Raw genomic sequence first — 14,893 nt, forward strand, 5'->3', positions numbered from 1 at the left:
GAGAGAGAGAGAGAGAGAGAGAGAGAGAGAGAGAGAGAGAGAGAGAGAGTTAGTTAGTTTGTGTGTGTGTGTGTGTGAGAGAGAGAGTTTTAATTTGGGTATCTGCATTTTCATAAAACAGCTTCGCCAGGGTTTAAAGATGAGTTTCTACCAGGCAAAGTGGTGTTTGCTTATAATCCTAACTACTATAGAAACTGAGACAGGAAGATTGTTTGAGGACAGCATGGGGAATTGAATAATATCTTATGTCAAAATAAAAAAATAAAAAGGGCTGAGGATGTAGTTCTGTGGTCAGAATGTCCCTGAGTTCAATCTCTAGTACTGGTGGGTGGTGAGGAAATGAGTTTCCCACAATTGCAATTTCTAGGCTGTATTAGTTCATTAAGACTGTTATGACAGTATCTTACCTGTGACAAAAGAGTGCTTCTGTTGTTAGCAGGTTAACTGGGATAAGGAAAAAATCCACAGATATCAGATACAGCCCTGAGAACCAGAATATCTGGATTTTTGTCTTTCTGTGATAGTAATAATTTAGAGAGATCAAAATAAGGGAGGTTCTGTTGTTTAATGTCATCCCTCTTTTCTAATCAATGACCTGTATCCATAAGTAAGAGTCACTGCTTTTAACATATGAATATGCCTAAGTACAAAGACTGGGTGTACGTAGAAATTCAAAAAGTGGAAAATTTAAGTGTGTGTGTGTGTGTGTGTATATATATCTCCCAGTTTTATTGTCAGTTAAGGGAAGCTAATAATTATTAGGTACCTGTTAGAATACCTGTTCTAGTTCAAATGTGTGTGTGTGTGTGTGTTTATTTAAATATTTTGGGTTTTTTGTTGTTGTTGTTGTTAGAGCATTATTGTTATATGTAGTAGTTGGGTTAATTTTGACAAAATCATACATGCATGGAACTTGATTTTAGTTCAGGTTCCCCCCTTTTTTCCTTCCCATCCTCCCTCTCCTATTCTCCGTCTTGTAAGCTAGTGATCTTCCTTTTGCTCATCTACTTATTTATTTTTGATTGATTCTTTCTACTTATTTATAAAGTTGCAAATCCCTGTGTTATGTTTATATATATGCATATAGCATGATTTTTTTTTAAATTCATTTGCATTTCCTCCCTTCCCTTCCCACCTTTCTCCCTCTGGTTCACCTTCTACTCTGCTGATCTTTTCTATATCTTTTTGATAACTAATCTTCCCTTCCTTCCTTTCCTTATTTTCCTGTAGCTTCCACATATGAAAGAGAACATTAGACTCTTAATTTTCTGAGACTGGCATATTTTTCACTTAGCATGATGTTCTCCATTTCCATCCATATTTTTCTGTTTAAGTCAAAATTGTTTTTAAAAAGCAGTTTTACGTTTGAAAAACTAGTGGTCTTTCATATCTTCCCTGTCCCCACATATGCATAGCATTCCCCATTATAAACGTCACCCACCAGGCTTCATACCTTTGTTAAAATCACAGTTTATGAATCTATCTGGACATATTATAGTCACGAAGTTCATAGCTTACATTAGAGTACACTCGTGGCATTGTAGATTACATTCATTGAAACAAATTTATAACATATCCACCATTATAATATTAAGGAGATTCACTGCCTAAATGTCATCTATATGCTGCCTATTTGTTCCCTCCTTCCACCTAATCCCTGATACTTATCAATCTTGTTTTTTCCCCGTTTTTTTTTTTTTTTTAAAGCACTATCACATGCCTCAGGCATGGAAGTATTAGACACCTCTTTTTATTTTTGATAAGAGGATTCTGAGGTAGGGTCACAAGTTCAAGACCAGCCTGGGCAACTTAGTGAAACCCTGTCTCAATTTTTTTAAAAAAGGGCCAAGGATATAGCCCAGAGGTGAAGCGCCCCTGGTATTCCCCACTACTGAAAAATGGAGAAAAGAAGAAAAAAAATTAGTTTGCTCCAAGCCACAAGCTATTAAAAGATAAGGCCAGAATTCAAAACTATTTGAATAACCAATACCAATGTTTCCTAAATATTAGCATACAAGTCAGCATAGAATTTTGTTATAATGCATATTAATTCTGTGGGAGTGGGCTCAGAGTTCCATTTCTAACAGTCAGGGGATACTAATGCTGCTCTTCCTTGATCCAGCCTAAATAATGAGAACCTGTTCTGTATAATTTGTTATTGATGATATACCAGTTGTGCATTATTTTCTAATTCCTTCTAAAAAGTTTAATGTTCTTAATGGCAGAGATTCTTTTATATTTATACACTTAGCACTCATTTTATGTAGTGGGAAACTAAACTAGGGAGAAATGAGGTTATATGGTAAGTACTTGTTTAATACTTGTATTCCCCTCAAATTTACCATATAAAAAAGGAATGTGTTGAATAATATCAAGAAGTATAATCATCTTCTGAATTTAGTATTCCTTAAAAGAACCATTAAATTATTGAATAACGATTTACTCTGTGCCAGGAATTATGTTAATCTTAATACTAATTTAGAGAGAGGTATATAACTAAAACCTAGATAGGATTGGTTACATTCAGTGGCAGAGCCAGAACTCAAACCATAACTGTCTATTTTAAACTAAAACTTCTAAGCAGTCTCAGACTAGCCACCCTTGGTACTTCTCACTCACAGATGCATTCTTTATGTCATAGAGTGTTTTAAATAAACTGAATCCAAACAATAAAGCGGGGGGGGGGTGCTTTTTCTACACATTTCTACAAGGCAAGGTGACAGCATGTTAGAACTCAGTAGTGACTGAAGTGTCTTAGAACCAGCTTAACTGGTCTCTCTGGGTCCTTACCTCCAAGGCCCTTTGAAGTATTTGTGTTTGGAATTTGCTGTGCTATTCAAATTAAGTTTGTTTCAGTTCTAAGTATTTATGCTTATTTTGTTTTTTACAGAGTCTTTTATCCAGTCTTGTGAAACTGAATAGCTTGACCTTAGCTAGAAATTGCTTCCAATTGTATCCAGTGGGTGGTCCATCTCAGTTTTCTACCATCTATTCCCTCAACATGGAACACAATCGAATCAATAAAATCCCATTTGGAATTTTCTCTAGAGCAAAAGTATTAAGTAAGCTGAATATGAAGGTAAGCTGTTTGTATCAGAGGAGAGGAGGTGTTACAAATGCATTTGATATTTCTATTTTCTCTATTGGTATGGATAATGTGTCCTTTCACCTTATAACAAAATAACAAAGGATATTTTGGGGCAGTTTTTAAATCAGATAAAACAGTCTCACAATTGTGTATACCCTTAGGAATTAGTCCTCAAGAAATAATAATGAACATGGTTGTAGGTATGTTTATTGCAGAACATTTTTAAAGGCATCAACTTATTCCTAGTATTATGGATTTAATTTTTTTAAAGTGGAATACTGTGGAGCTGATACTCTTATATAGAAGAATATTAAATACTAGTTACAATATTATTAGTTTATTAAGCATTAGGAAGTTATGGCATGTAAAAAAATTCTTTCTATAGTTTTTAAAGCTGTTTTTGATATGCTTAATTACATATTGAATACTTAGATATTTAATATATCTAAAATCTCTTTGGATATCAGAATTATTTATGGGTGATCTGTAGTTTATTTTTGCTTATCTATATACTCTACAGTGAATGGATCTCACATGAGTAATAATTTATTGTGAAAGAGGTCAAGAAATGGTGATTTATCTAGTCCAATAATTTAATTTGTCATAAACTTTGCACACAGAGAAGACAGCATATTTGGCCACATAACTAATTCATGGCTGAGGCAGGAATTCAGGAACCTAGATTTTCCAATTTTAGGTAGAGAGTTTTTTATATCATATCATGCTACATCTTTTTGTCCTTGATGAACCATTCAGCATAATTATTGTTCTTTATAATTTAAATTTACAATTTCTTGATTCTGTCTATACTTGGTCATAAATATAGTATGTATCTTTTATGATAATTCTTTGAAAGTATATAATGACTGAAGCAGTGTAAATTAAAAATCTTACCTCAATAAAAAATTTTAATATGGCTACATAATTACTATATGCAGTAATAGTAATATGGTGGTAAACACCATTAATTTTGCATGTGCATTTTATAGTAATAGTTTTAGAACATAGTGGTCTAGATATTCACTAGTTTTTGCATTTGATTGTGCATTTTTATGAATTTGACATTATTACAATATGTTAGCTTGGAAAGGCTTCTTGTTTTCAGTAAAATAATAAAACTTTATATAGGGGCTGGGATTGTGGCTCAGTGGTAGAGAGAGCGCTTGCCTGGCATGTGTGAAGCACTGGGTTTGATTCTCAGCATCCCACATAAATAAATTAATAAACAAAATAAAGGTTCATTAACAATTTAAAAAAAATCTTTGTACAGCACTTTGCCTTGTTGTTCAAACTTTATAAATGTTTAACACAGCTTTCTCTTGAAGAAATCAAAATGAAGCTTGATGTTTTCTTTCTCATATAAGATTTACTTTCCCAGAGTAAATCCTTTTTAAGGAAAATACTTTGTCACATTGTACCTTTTGGTAGTCTGGGCAAAGATGGGTAATGTTAAATATTTTTAATAAATTTCAATGTTACAAAACAAAAACTTAATTTTCAAATATATGTTCACTAATTGGGATTCTTCATATTGATGATTCTGTATAAAATGAGACAAGTAATCCATGAGTATTGCAGAACAGTTTTTAAATATATACTAACAAAAGAACGTAAAATAATTTCATGACCAAGAGCTTAACATATTGGCATATTGATACCCAACTGGGACAAAGGTGTTATCACCCTCTCCCGTTACCAGTGTAATAGTTTATTTAGAGTTGTTATTGATGAAAGGGATCTTAAAAGTGAATATGTGCCAGGTATGGGTTACACGCCTGTAATTCCAGCAGCTTGAGAGGCTGAGATGGGAGGATTACAAGTTGAAAGCCAACCATAGCAACTTAGTGAGGCCCTACGCAATTCAGTGAGACCCTGTCTCTAAATAGAATACAAAAAGGGGTTGGGGATGTGTCTCAGCGGTTAAGTGTCCCTGGATTCAATCCCTGATTTTAAAAAAATAAATAAATAAAGTGCAAGCAGGGAAAAGGTCATGTTTTTATTATTTAGTGATGAATGTATCCTATCTTTCTCTTCTGCTTTACTGTTCAGCATCTCTTCAATTCCTGAGCTCATCTGGGTTTCCTTTTGGACCGTAATATGTATCTTCTTTCATTGTGCTCATATCTTAATTTGAACATTCACTGTTTTTTTTGAGTGGTTTCTGTACATTATTGTGAAATAAAGAAAACATCAAATTTATCACTATTGTTTTTGAAATCTCCAGTGGTTTCTCTGTATAGTATTTTTGTATTTCTATTACTAATATTCACATAAGAAGCAAACTTCCTCTTTAAACTCAAAGCAAAAGCCTACTTACTGTACAAAAATCTTGGAAGCTTGTTGCTTTTGTTACTGCCTTTTTTTTTTTTCCTCCCTGATATCAAAAAGGAGAATAAGGCTTCTGTTTAAGAATTTTCTTCTTTCCCCAAAGAAGGTACATATGGAGCTTTGTTTTAATGGTTCCATATAGAATGGTGCTTTTTGTCTTTGTCAGGACAATCAGTTAACATCACTTCCTTTGGACTTTGGAACTTGGACCAGCATGGTAGAATTGAATTTAGCCACTAATCAGCTCACAAAGATCCCCGAGGATGTATCTGGACTTGTTTCTCTTGAGGTGAGTGAGTACTAATGAGCATTTAAAACTTCTTGGTCTCTTCCACAATTACCTCACTTAGATAGTTTCAAGTTAAACAATTTCTCTTTCAGTGAAGATCATAATTAAAAATGATCATAATAAGAACTTTCTTAAACACATGACTCTGTTAGGATGACGAGGCATTGGATTAATTAGTTAAGTTCAATACTACTGAATAAAAACTGTACTGTTGTTAACCAAAATAATTATAGATACTTCAGATAGGCATTTAGAACCTTTTCATCTATGATTCTGGCCTAATTTCCATCCTAAATCACTCACCTGCTATTTGTTAGAAATTTTCCTGTCTATGTTTAGTCCAGTTGTTTCTAGCATCTCAAATTCCCTTCTCATCCTCTTTTTTCTTTTAAAATTCTTTCCTATGGTTAAAGTCCATCTCATTGTCACCTCCTCAGTCGAGGATGATTGCTTCTGCCTCTAAGTCCCTAAAGTTTTCATTAGTAAAGCTTACTAATAGTACTTACACTGTTTTAAATTTTTTCCTGTATCATGTTTTTTAAAATTCCTGTTTAATTTAGTAAGGTGAAACAGTGTTGTGTGGTTGAAAGCATGGGTGAAATAAGAGGATGTAAAAAATTAGCTAGAATCTTTTGAAAGTCTTTCTTCTTAGTGTTTTGTTCCATCCCCCCACCTCCAATTTTCATTATGTCTCCTACTCCTCTAGTAGTTTATAATTTCTTTGAAAACAAGGACCATCTTCCTCAGCCTCCCCCTCCCCCCTTTATTATCTTTTAGAATGCCTTGAAATGTAGTAAATACCATGAATAATAACTGCAGTAGGTTGATTGTAAGTCAGTTGCTACCTTCTTAAGTGATTGTTTGCAACAGATGGTTTGTTAAGACATTTGTAACTATTTTTTATTTTTGTAATTTAGTTATAATGACATTTCTTTTTCACTTTGAATTTGACATTTAAAAAATTTCCAATAACTAGTGGGCTTTAAAAATTTTTAGGATACTAAATTAAATGTTATTTAATCAAATGTTACCTACCTTTAATATTCACTGTTTAGAAAATTAGCATTTCTTATAAATTTTAAGCCACACAATGGTAAAAAAATATATATGTATGTATATAAAATTCCATTTCATGTGTTGTCAAACTGTCAATTATTTATCTGTAGGTTCTAATATTATCAAACAATCTTCTGAAGAAGCTTCCCCATGGTCTTGGAAACCTTAGGAAGTTAAGAGAGTTGGATCTAGAGGAGAACAAATTAGAATCCTTGCCAAATGAAATTGCTTATCTTAAAGATTTACAGGTAAATCATGCTAGTGGCCTTGTAGTTGTATGATTATAGTTTTTTGGAATTCATTTTTCTAATTCTTTGCCATTTTCTAATTCTTAGACCAGATAGGTAGTTCTGTTACAGGATTAGGGCTGAGTTTTAAATTCGTGTAATCTGCATTTGTCCTAACAAATGATATTTTTTGAAAGAGAATCCTGTAATTTAATTTACTCACCTGATTTAATTTCCCTATTTTATTCTTTTGTAGAGGTATTATTTTAAATTTATATTGGTTGTAGAAAATGTGTATATAACTATTTTTATTGTCTAATTTTTTAGAAATTAGTCTTGACAAACAACCAATTGACCACTCTTCCCAGAGGCATTGGTCACCTTACCAATCTTACACATCTAGGCCTTGGAGAGAACCTACTTACTCATCTTCCTGAGGAAATTGGTAAGAACCCTATGGATTATTAACTCTACTAGTAATTTGTTGTTGTACTTTCAAACAATATTTCAGATAAATTTGTTTTTGTAAGCTGAGGTTATATTAGGCTTGTGAGTGTTTTTGTGGAGTACCAATGGTTAGTGTTAGTGGGTTGTTTGATGATGTTTGTTTCCTTAGGGGGTGTTAGAATTAATACTACATTTGAAAATGTTTTAGTACATCTCTATTTCCAATGGGTTTATGTCATCTCAGTTTAGCAGAATTATTTTGTGTTTTCTAAATTTGAAAAAAAAATCACATAGACTTGAATCAAATTAGTAATTCTTGTAGCAAAAGAACTTTTCTTTATGGAGCTTTAGGATTAATATTAATATTTGATTCATATCAATATTTTGGGTATATTTTAGAATTTTGCCAAGTCTTTTTATATCCACTATTTCATATAATTATCATGACCACCTTGAATTTTTTATAGTGCAAGTTGTAATACTGTTTTACACAGAGCTAATTAAGGTCATCTAGTATATAACTGAGTTCTTAATAATTCTATGTATATTATTCTGCCTTCAAAAGTATATTGCCCCAGAAGCATTATAGATTAGTAGTTAAGAATGGTTTTGGAGATGATAGGCAATTTAAAATCTGACTCTGGCACTTCCTAGTTTTGTGACTTTGGATAATCTACACAAACTCAAATCCTCAATCTTCTTACCTGTAAAATAAGCATAATAGTTATTTCATATAGGGTTGTTCTAAAGAGGAGTAATATTTTATGTGTAAAAGAAATTCATTACCTGCTAGCTGTTATTTTTACTGCTTTTCTAATAAATAGTTACTATGAATCCATATTTTGATGTTTAAAATTGAAAACACATGAAGCAACTTTCTACTTAAATTTTTATTTTTACTCAGCTGGCCTCATTAAATTGGTTAAGAAGTTTGCCTTCAAAGTATGACCATCTTAAGATAGTCTTAAGAAAATTTTTTGAAAGACTGCATGAATTTATTTTGGTTTATTGTCAAATATGCAGTAACTTTCTTCATGAAAGATTTCTATAAAGTAACAAAAACTAAAATGTTTTATGAGAAATGAATAATAATTTCTCAATGTATTATGAGCAATTATAACATTGTCTATAACAGAATTGTGATTACATAGACACTGAATATATAATAATCTCTTTTCTATAGTTTAATACACACACACACACACACACACACACACACACACACACACGCTGTCCCAAAGAGATTCTCTGAAGTTAGAGCATTTTCAAAAAACTAAGTTTAAAAACCAACCGTAAAAGAGGAGGTTCAGATTACATTGATAATGGAGTGTGACCTGGTCATCGGGGTTTAAAAAAAAAAAAAATCTCCCCAGCTGATTTTAATATGCAATGAAGTTTGAGATCCATGGTTCTAAGAGTTTTAAAACCGAGAGAAGAGTAGGAAATATATCTTATATATAATGCCTAGGATGTTCCTACTTGAACTTTTTTAATAGTAACTAGTTTTGTTTAAGTGACTTATTTATTTATTTTTAACAGGTACACTGGAAAACCTAGAAGAACTGTATTTGAATGACAACCCTAACCTACATAGCCTTCCCTTTGAGCTGGCTCTCTGCAGCAAGCTTTCAATCATGAGTATTGAGAACTGTCCACTCAGTCACCTTCCACCTCAGATTGTTGCTGGGGGACCTTCTTTCATCATTCAGTTCTTAAAAATGCAGGGTCCATATCGTGCCATGGTCTGATACAAATCTGCTGGTCCCACACACTGTTCAAAATAGACTGCCATTAATGTTTCATATCTATATCTGTATCTATTTATGTAGATATTGATATATATGGCAGATTTATAAAGACTGCATTATGTGTTTCTGCTAATAGAGGAATTATAGCCATTTAGATTTTTTAAAATTCTGTACAAAAGGCTTGTAAGTTTTCTTTGCTGAAATTGATGTTTTTCTGTTTGTAATCTGATATGCCAGTTTGCTTAAAAATTTGCCAACAAATTATGAAGTTGTTAAATTTAAGGGACAGGAGTAGTATAGTTAGATATGTTTATCTTAGGAAAAATAATGGGCAAACGATTTTGTTGCAACTTTTCGTATACATTTTCCCATTACCAATTATGAGATCTTTATAGTGAAATAGGCCCTGAAGGTAGAATTTTTCTTTAACTTATTTTGAAATTTGAGATTCAAATTTTTATATATTGTTTACAGTCAGAGTAAATCACTGGATTTTTGTTGTTGTTGTTTTGATTTGCTCTGTTATAATCAGTCAAATAGAGTTTTATTCTCTGTTAAAGAATTTGCATCAGTTAGTATAAATATTAAAAGATATTTGCTCGTTGAAACAACTGGCAAAGTGAAATTATACAAAGATCTATAATTCCTTTAATTTTGATTCCTTTATGAGTTTGTGAAGCAAAATATCTGAAATGAGTCTTTGAGTAAGGGGAGGATCTTGAGACCTTTCCTGTTATAAATATGTTTTCTGAAGTTTAGGGGAACAGATATTTGTAGTGAAAAGGAGTTTTGTTTTTGGATTTTTTTTTTTTTTTCATTCCTAAAAGTCGCAGATCCACAAAAACAGAAAAAAATTGGCAAATAAATAAATTACACATAAACACATTCTATATATGTATATACAATGCTATATAGATATGTATTTATTATATCATAAACTACAATAGGTAACTTTAAGGATTTCTCCCTATCCTTGTACAATGAAATGAATGTCTTTCTTTGAAAACTGCAATATATGTACGTTTCAAGGTTATTTAACAGTGTACTATGGTTTTATATCTTGACTTGCCTTGTACATCTTTCAGTTCTAAAATATCTGTCTAAGCACAATATCTTCACACTGTGCTGTATTGCTGCTGAACTAAATGCACTTTTCCCCACATGTGGGGCACTGGCTTCAAACAATTCAGTTCAGTACCATTACTTTTAATCTCATCTTTTCTTTCTTGATAGTTAGTAATATGGTTTTGGAAAAGAGGAATATCGCACAGAAGCCATTGGTAGCTCAATGGAAGTTATGTAAAGTGTGCGTGTATATTTGATATATTTTCTTTTGCTTTACTGCCTTTAAGACTAGCAGAATTGTAAATGTGTGCCCCTTATGTAGTACTCTTAACTTTTGGTAATATTGGTCCAAGTCAGTTTAATTGAGGAAACTCACAAAGTAAGTGCATTCTGGGTATCATCCAAAAAAAAAAAAAAAAACCACTTTCCACATAATAAGTATTATATAATTACATATTGCTGCTTTTTTTCCCATTTAGATGGACATTACGTTCCAAACCCCCCCAAAATTTTTTTTTAAATTATGATATTAAGATAGAGATTTGGGCTGTTTTGCTCTTATAGGCACTCAAATTCAGGACTAGGTTTGGGGTCAAACCTGTGTTCATAATTGACAATTTTATAAGGAACAACTAAAAAATGGAAGGCAGGTGAAGATATAAAACCCTAGAATGCTTAAATGTGCTGTAAAACTATTGTAGATGTCACTGGATTTTACCAAGTAATATCCTTTCTTTTTTCCATCTACTGTGGCTTTTCAGTTAAAATTTTGTTTATAAAAGGAATTTGTTTATTACAGCTCTACCTAGAGCTTGTGTGTATGTGTGGTTTTTTTGAAATTTCATATCCAACTATGTTTATATATTAGAGTGATGGAACTTGAACTTTAAAGGTAGTAACCTAATGTCTTTTCTTGGAAAAATATGGTTATTGTTTCTCAGAATGAAAATAGTTATAATTTTTAAGGCAGTTTGTTTCTCCCACCTTTGTTTATGTAAATCTATACTAGAAGTGCAAAGTTTAAAATTATCCCAATCTTACATGTAGAAGTGGTGTTACATGTAAATAGTATATAGCTGAGGAGTTATTAAAAAAAATTAAGACACATAAAACATGTCTTCTCTATGGATGCCACCTTGTAAGAGCCCATTAATTTCATTACTTCTATTGAAACTAGAATGGATTTTTAGAATGTCATTGCAAAATCCAGATATTCAATATTTATAGTTTGAAAATAGTAAGGGATGTTATTGAGTGATTACTTATGAGCTAATTTTTTTTTTCTGAAATTGCAATGGGACTAATTGGCATATCTAAAAATTATACTGCTATGGAAATTATGTTTAGTCTCTGATGCTTAGTAAATAAGATAGAGAATTGTAAAACTGTTGATCTAAATGTTGCTCATTGCTAATCTGAAGCAGTAAAACAGCAATAGTGATATCAAATAGTCCTCCTTTTGTGGGAAGTTATTACTTCCTAAATTCCAGATGATTATTTCATACAGAAAGAAGGTGGAAATGCTAAATAATTTATGAACTTGATGAAAACACTATTAGATTTTAAAACGTGTCAGAGGTATAAAATGTTAATTTATTACATATATTAAAAGGTGGGTGATACAATTGGAATGAGCTCTAAAAATTATAATTGCACGTTTCTAATTTTTCTTGTTGAATCTGTCATTTAAAAAGATAAACTCTTCTGCATCAGGTTATCTAGTTCTTTTGTGATAATTTTTGTTCTAATCTTTTGTTTTACATCTGTTATTTCTAAGCCGTGTATATTAGAGTCTTAAGTTTTAGCTTATAGAATTCAGCATGGCTTTTTTTTTTTTTTCTTAATAAGAATGGGTAGTAAGTGTATAAAATGGGACACTTTTCAAATGGAAAGGGAAGGAGGTACTATCAGTAGTTATTTTGGGCCAATAGTCATGTTTCAGAACAATCTCAGGCAAGTCAGAATATATGGTTATTCTTGTATTATTAAAATTAGATGAAAGCAAATAGTATAATCCAAAAGAAATCGAATGAATTCCTAAAATCCACCAATATTAAATTTAATGAATAACTCTGAGGAAAGGTCTCCTTCTGCCTGCACCAGAAGAAAGATAGCATACTAAATATCTTAACTAAAACCTTTCTCCTCCTTTATTCTTTTGATTGATTTGGTTAGCTTCACAAGTCATTCAGACAGTTGGAAAATGCATGACAATCTAGTCTGAGAATTTGAGTATGTAAAAGTAGTTATATTAATTTGGTATCTAAAGGGGTATCTTGAATGTTGTTTAGAAAATGAGAATGTTTTTTAAAATAGATATCAGTGCTGTTACTAAGTAGAATGCCTCTGGTAACTAATTCTGAGGAAACATTTCTGGGTTTATTCTTAACTTTGAAAATATGTTAAAAATAAAAAGGGTTGTTTTAGTTTTCACTTTAAAAACTGGAATTGGTTGTCATTACCCTTAAATACTTTCTTCTTGTATACACTTGTTAATTATCCCACTGACATTACACATTCTAAATATAAACTGCTTTGTGTGTAAATACCTGTTTGTGATCAAGACTTTAATTAGATAGTAATTTATAGTATCTCAGAGTAGGAACATTCTCAAGTTTGGTAGGAGAAAGTCTCCTCCACAGTTGCAGTAGTTGGAACAGGGCTGTTGTGTAACAGATTCTAGTTTATGTAGTGTACAGCAACATGACATCTTGGGGGAAAATATTCATTCTTAGATTTGTATATTGTGACAGTATATTAGTAGATGTCAGATGTTAAACAAGTAAAATTCCTTGTTTAACAATCAGTATGTTACATCAAATTTCTGACTGATAAGGAGAGAGTCTTGAGAACCAACACCCCCCCACACACACACTTACACAAGGTCCTAGTTTGTTGACAAGAGATTATCTTTGTGCAAATTATTAAAGATCTATTCTAACAATTCTAATAGCAATGAATAATATTTAAATGGTGATATAAGCGTTTTAGATATTATAAGTACTTCTATAAATTATCTTATTGGACAGTATGATTTGAGCTAATGGGTGCTTTATCAGTAACCATCAAATTTTCTATTATCTAGGTTAAATTTTATCATTACTGGTGTCATTTATTCAGAATATTACATATTTACTTAGTTTATTTTTCTATTAGACTAATATTAAAATAACATAATTTTTCCTCATTTACTGTTCTCCCACTTTAAAACTCATTTTTAATATAGTTTGAAAACTTGTTAAATAAGAATACAACAAAGTATTCACAGTTTGAATTTTTCTCTAGTAAAGATCAGGTTTTCACTATCTAATGAGGTTTGTACTGTTAAATACTTAGCTATGATTCAAGGCTTAAAGGTGTAAACAGCCTTTAAATAATGTATTTTTAACCTGACTTCTATTATTGACTATTTTGACTATATAAAATTATTTTTATTTGTAAATGTTCTACCAGTGAGTCTTTTAAAAAATAATTCTAATGGCATGTAACTAAAGCTGGACATGAAATCAATTTTTTTTTTTTCTTTTTGTGGTGCTGGGGATTGAACCCAGGACCTTATACATGTGAGGCAAGCACTCTGCCAACTTGGCTATATCCTCAGCCCCATGAAATCGATTTTCAGAGTGTCTTGAAACCACAAAAATGTGGAACTGAGAGAAATAAATTTTCATTACCATTTAAACTTCAGGAAACTTTGAAACAGTAAATGACATGTATAAGGTATACAAAAATAGGTGCATAAAAATGTACAACAAAGTATATGGTTAAGTAGTGTCCTTCAATATAATTGCTTATTGTTTATATTTGCTATGTATAAAACCCCAAATTACAGGGATTGAAGGGTTGTTTTTTTGGTTTTGTTTTTGGTTTTGTTTTTAAACATAAATCTGGGAATGAAGTCTGTCCTGTAATGGAAATACTAAATTATTAGAAATAATTTCCCCTTTCTCTGAGCCTTGTCGTGCTAATAGTAATCTCTCATGTTCCCCATGTACCATAAAGAAAATGCTTGCTTTGGGCCATGTGTGTAACCTTTCATAGAAAGTCTGCTCTGACTTGATTGTTTTAAGATGTCATGGTAACCAAACGTTGAAATTGTGTGTGTGGCGAGGTTGTAATACCAACTTATAAAATTTTAAAAAATATTTTGTAAGAACAAAAGCTCTGAAGTTAAAGGAGATCTTATGCATTGGGAACTATTTAATTGACTGGAGAAATTTGACCCAGGAAGATGATTACTACTGGTGAAACTGGAATTGAAGACAAAACTCAATCTCTGTTCCTGCTGGTTGATGGGGAATGTGTAAGCTGCAGGCCTGTACAGCCAAAAAAAATCCATTTTAGTGTTAGCAGCTAATCAAGGAAGGGGATGCCTGCAGGTGTCAGCTCCAAGGCAAAGCCAGATTCTTCCCCACTACTATGACCCTAGCAGCTCACTGTTGATTTTTTGTTTGTGTGTGTGCGTGCTCTTGTCTCAGATTTAGAGAATGAAATCCATAGACAACAACAGAAAGCAAGAATAAGGTATTATGTAAGTGAGAAGAAAACTCCTGCAAGGTGAGAGGGGATGTGATAGCAGGTTTCCATTTAAATGTACTAGTGTAGGGGCTTATATATCTTCTGGGTAGGGGCCTTTATCAAAATC

The 14,893-nt window shown here is 31.9% G+C and overlaps 1 protein-coding gene across 1 annotated transcript in view; it reads left to right on the plus strand.

The window, feature by feature from the left end:
* The window catches only part of Shoc2 (SHOC2 leucine rich repeat scaffold protein), a 98,550-nt gene extending 87,494 nt beyond the window's left edge, over positions 1–11,056 (plus strand). Inside the window, exons 4-8 of the mRNA XM_015494787.2 lie at positions 2,889–3,079; positions 5,583–5,705; positions 6,872–7,009; positions 7,316–7,433; positions 8,975–11,056. Of these exons, the coding sequence (XP_015350273.1) occupies positions 2,889–3,079; positions 5,583–5,705; positions 6,872–7,009; positions 7,316–7,433; positions 8,975–9,183 (779 nt within the window). The 3' untranslated portion in view covers positions 9,184–11,056. The remainder of the gene's footprint in view (positions 1–2,888; positions 3,080–5,582; positions 5,706–6,871; positions 7,010–7,315; positions 7,434–8,974) is intronic.
* Positions 11,057–14,893: the final 3,837 nt, after the last annotated feature.

Source organism: Marmota marmota, unplaced genomic scaffold (assembly GCF_001458135.2).
Source record: "Marmota marmota marmota unplaced genomic scaffold, marMar, whole genome shotgun sequence".
NCBI classification, from domain to species: Eukaryota; Metazoa; Chordata; class Mammalia; order Rodentia; family Sciuridae; genus Marmota; species Marmota marmota.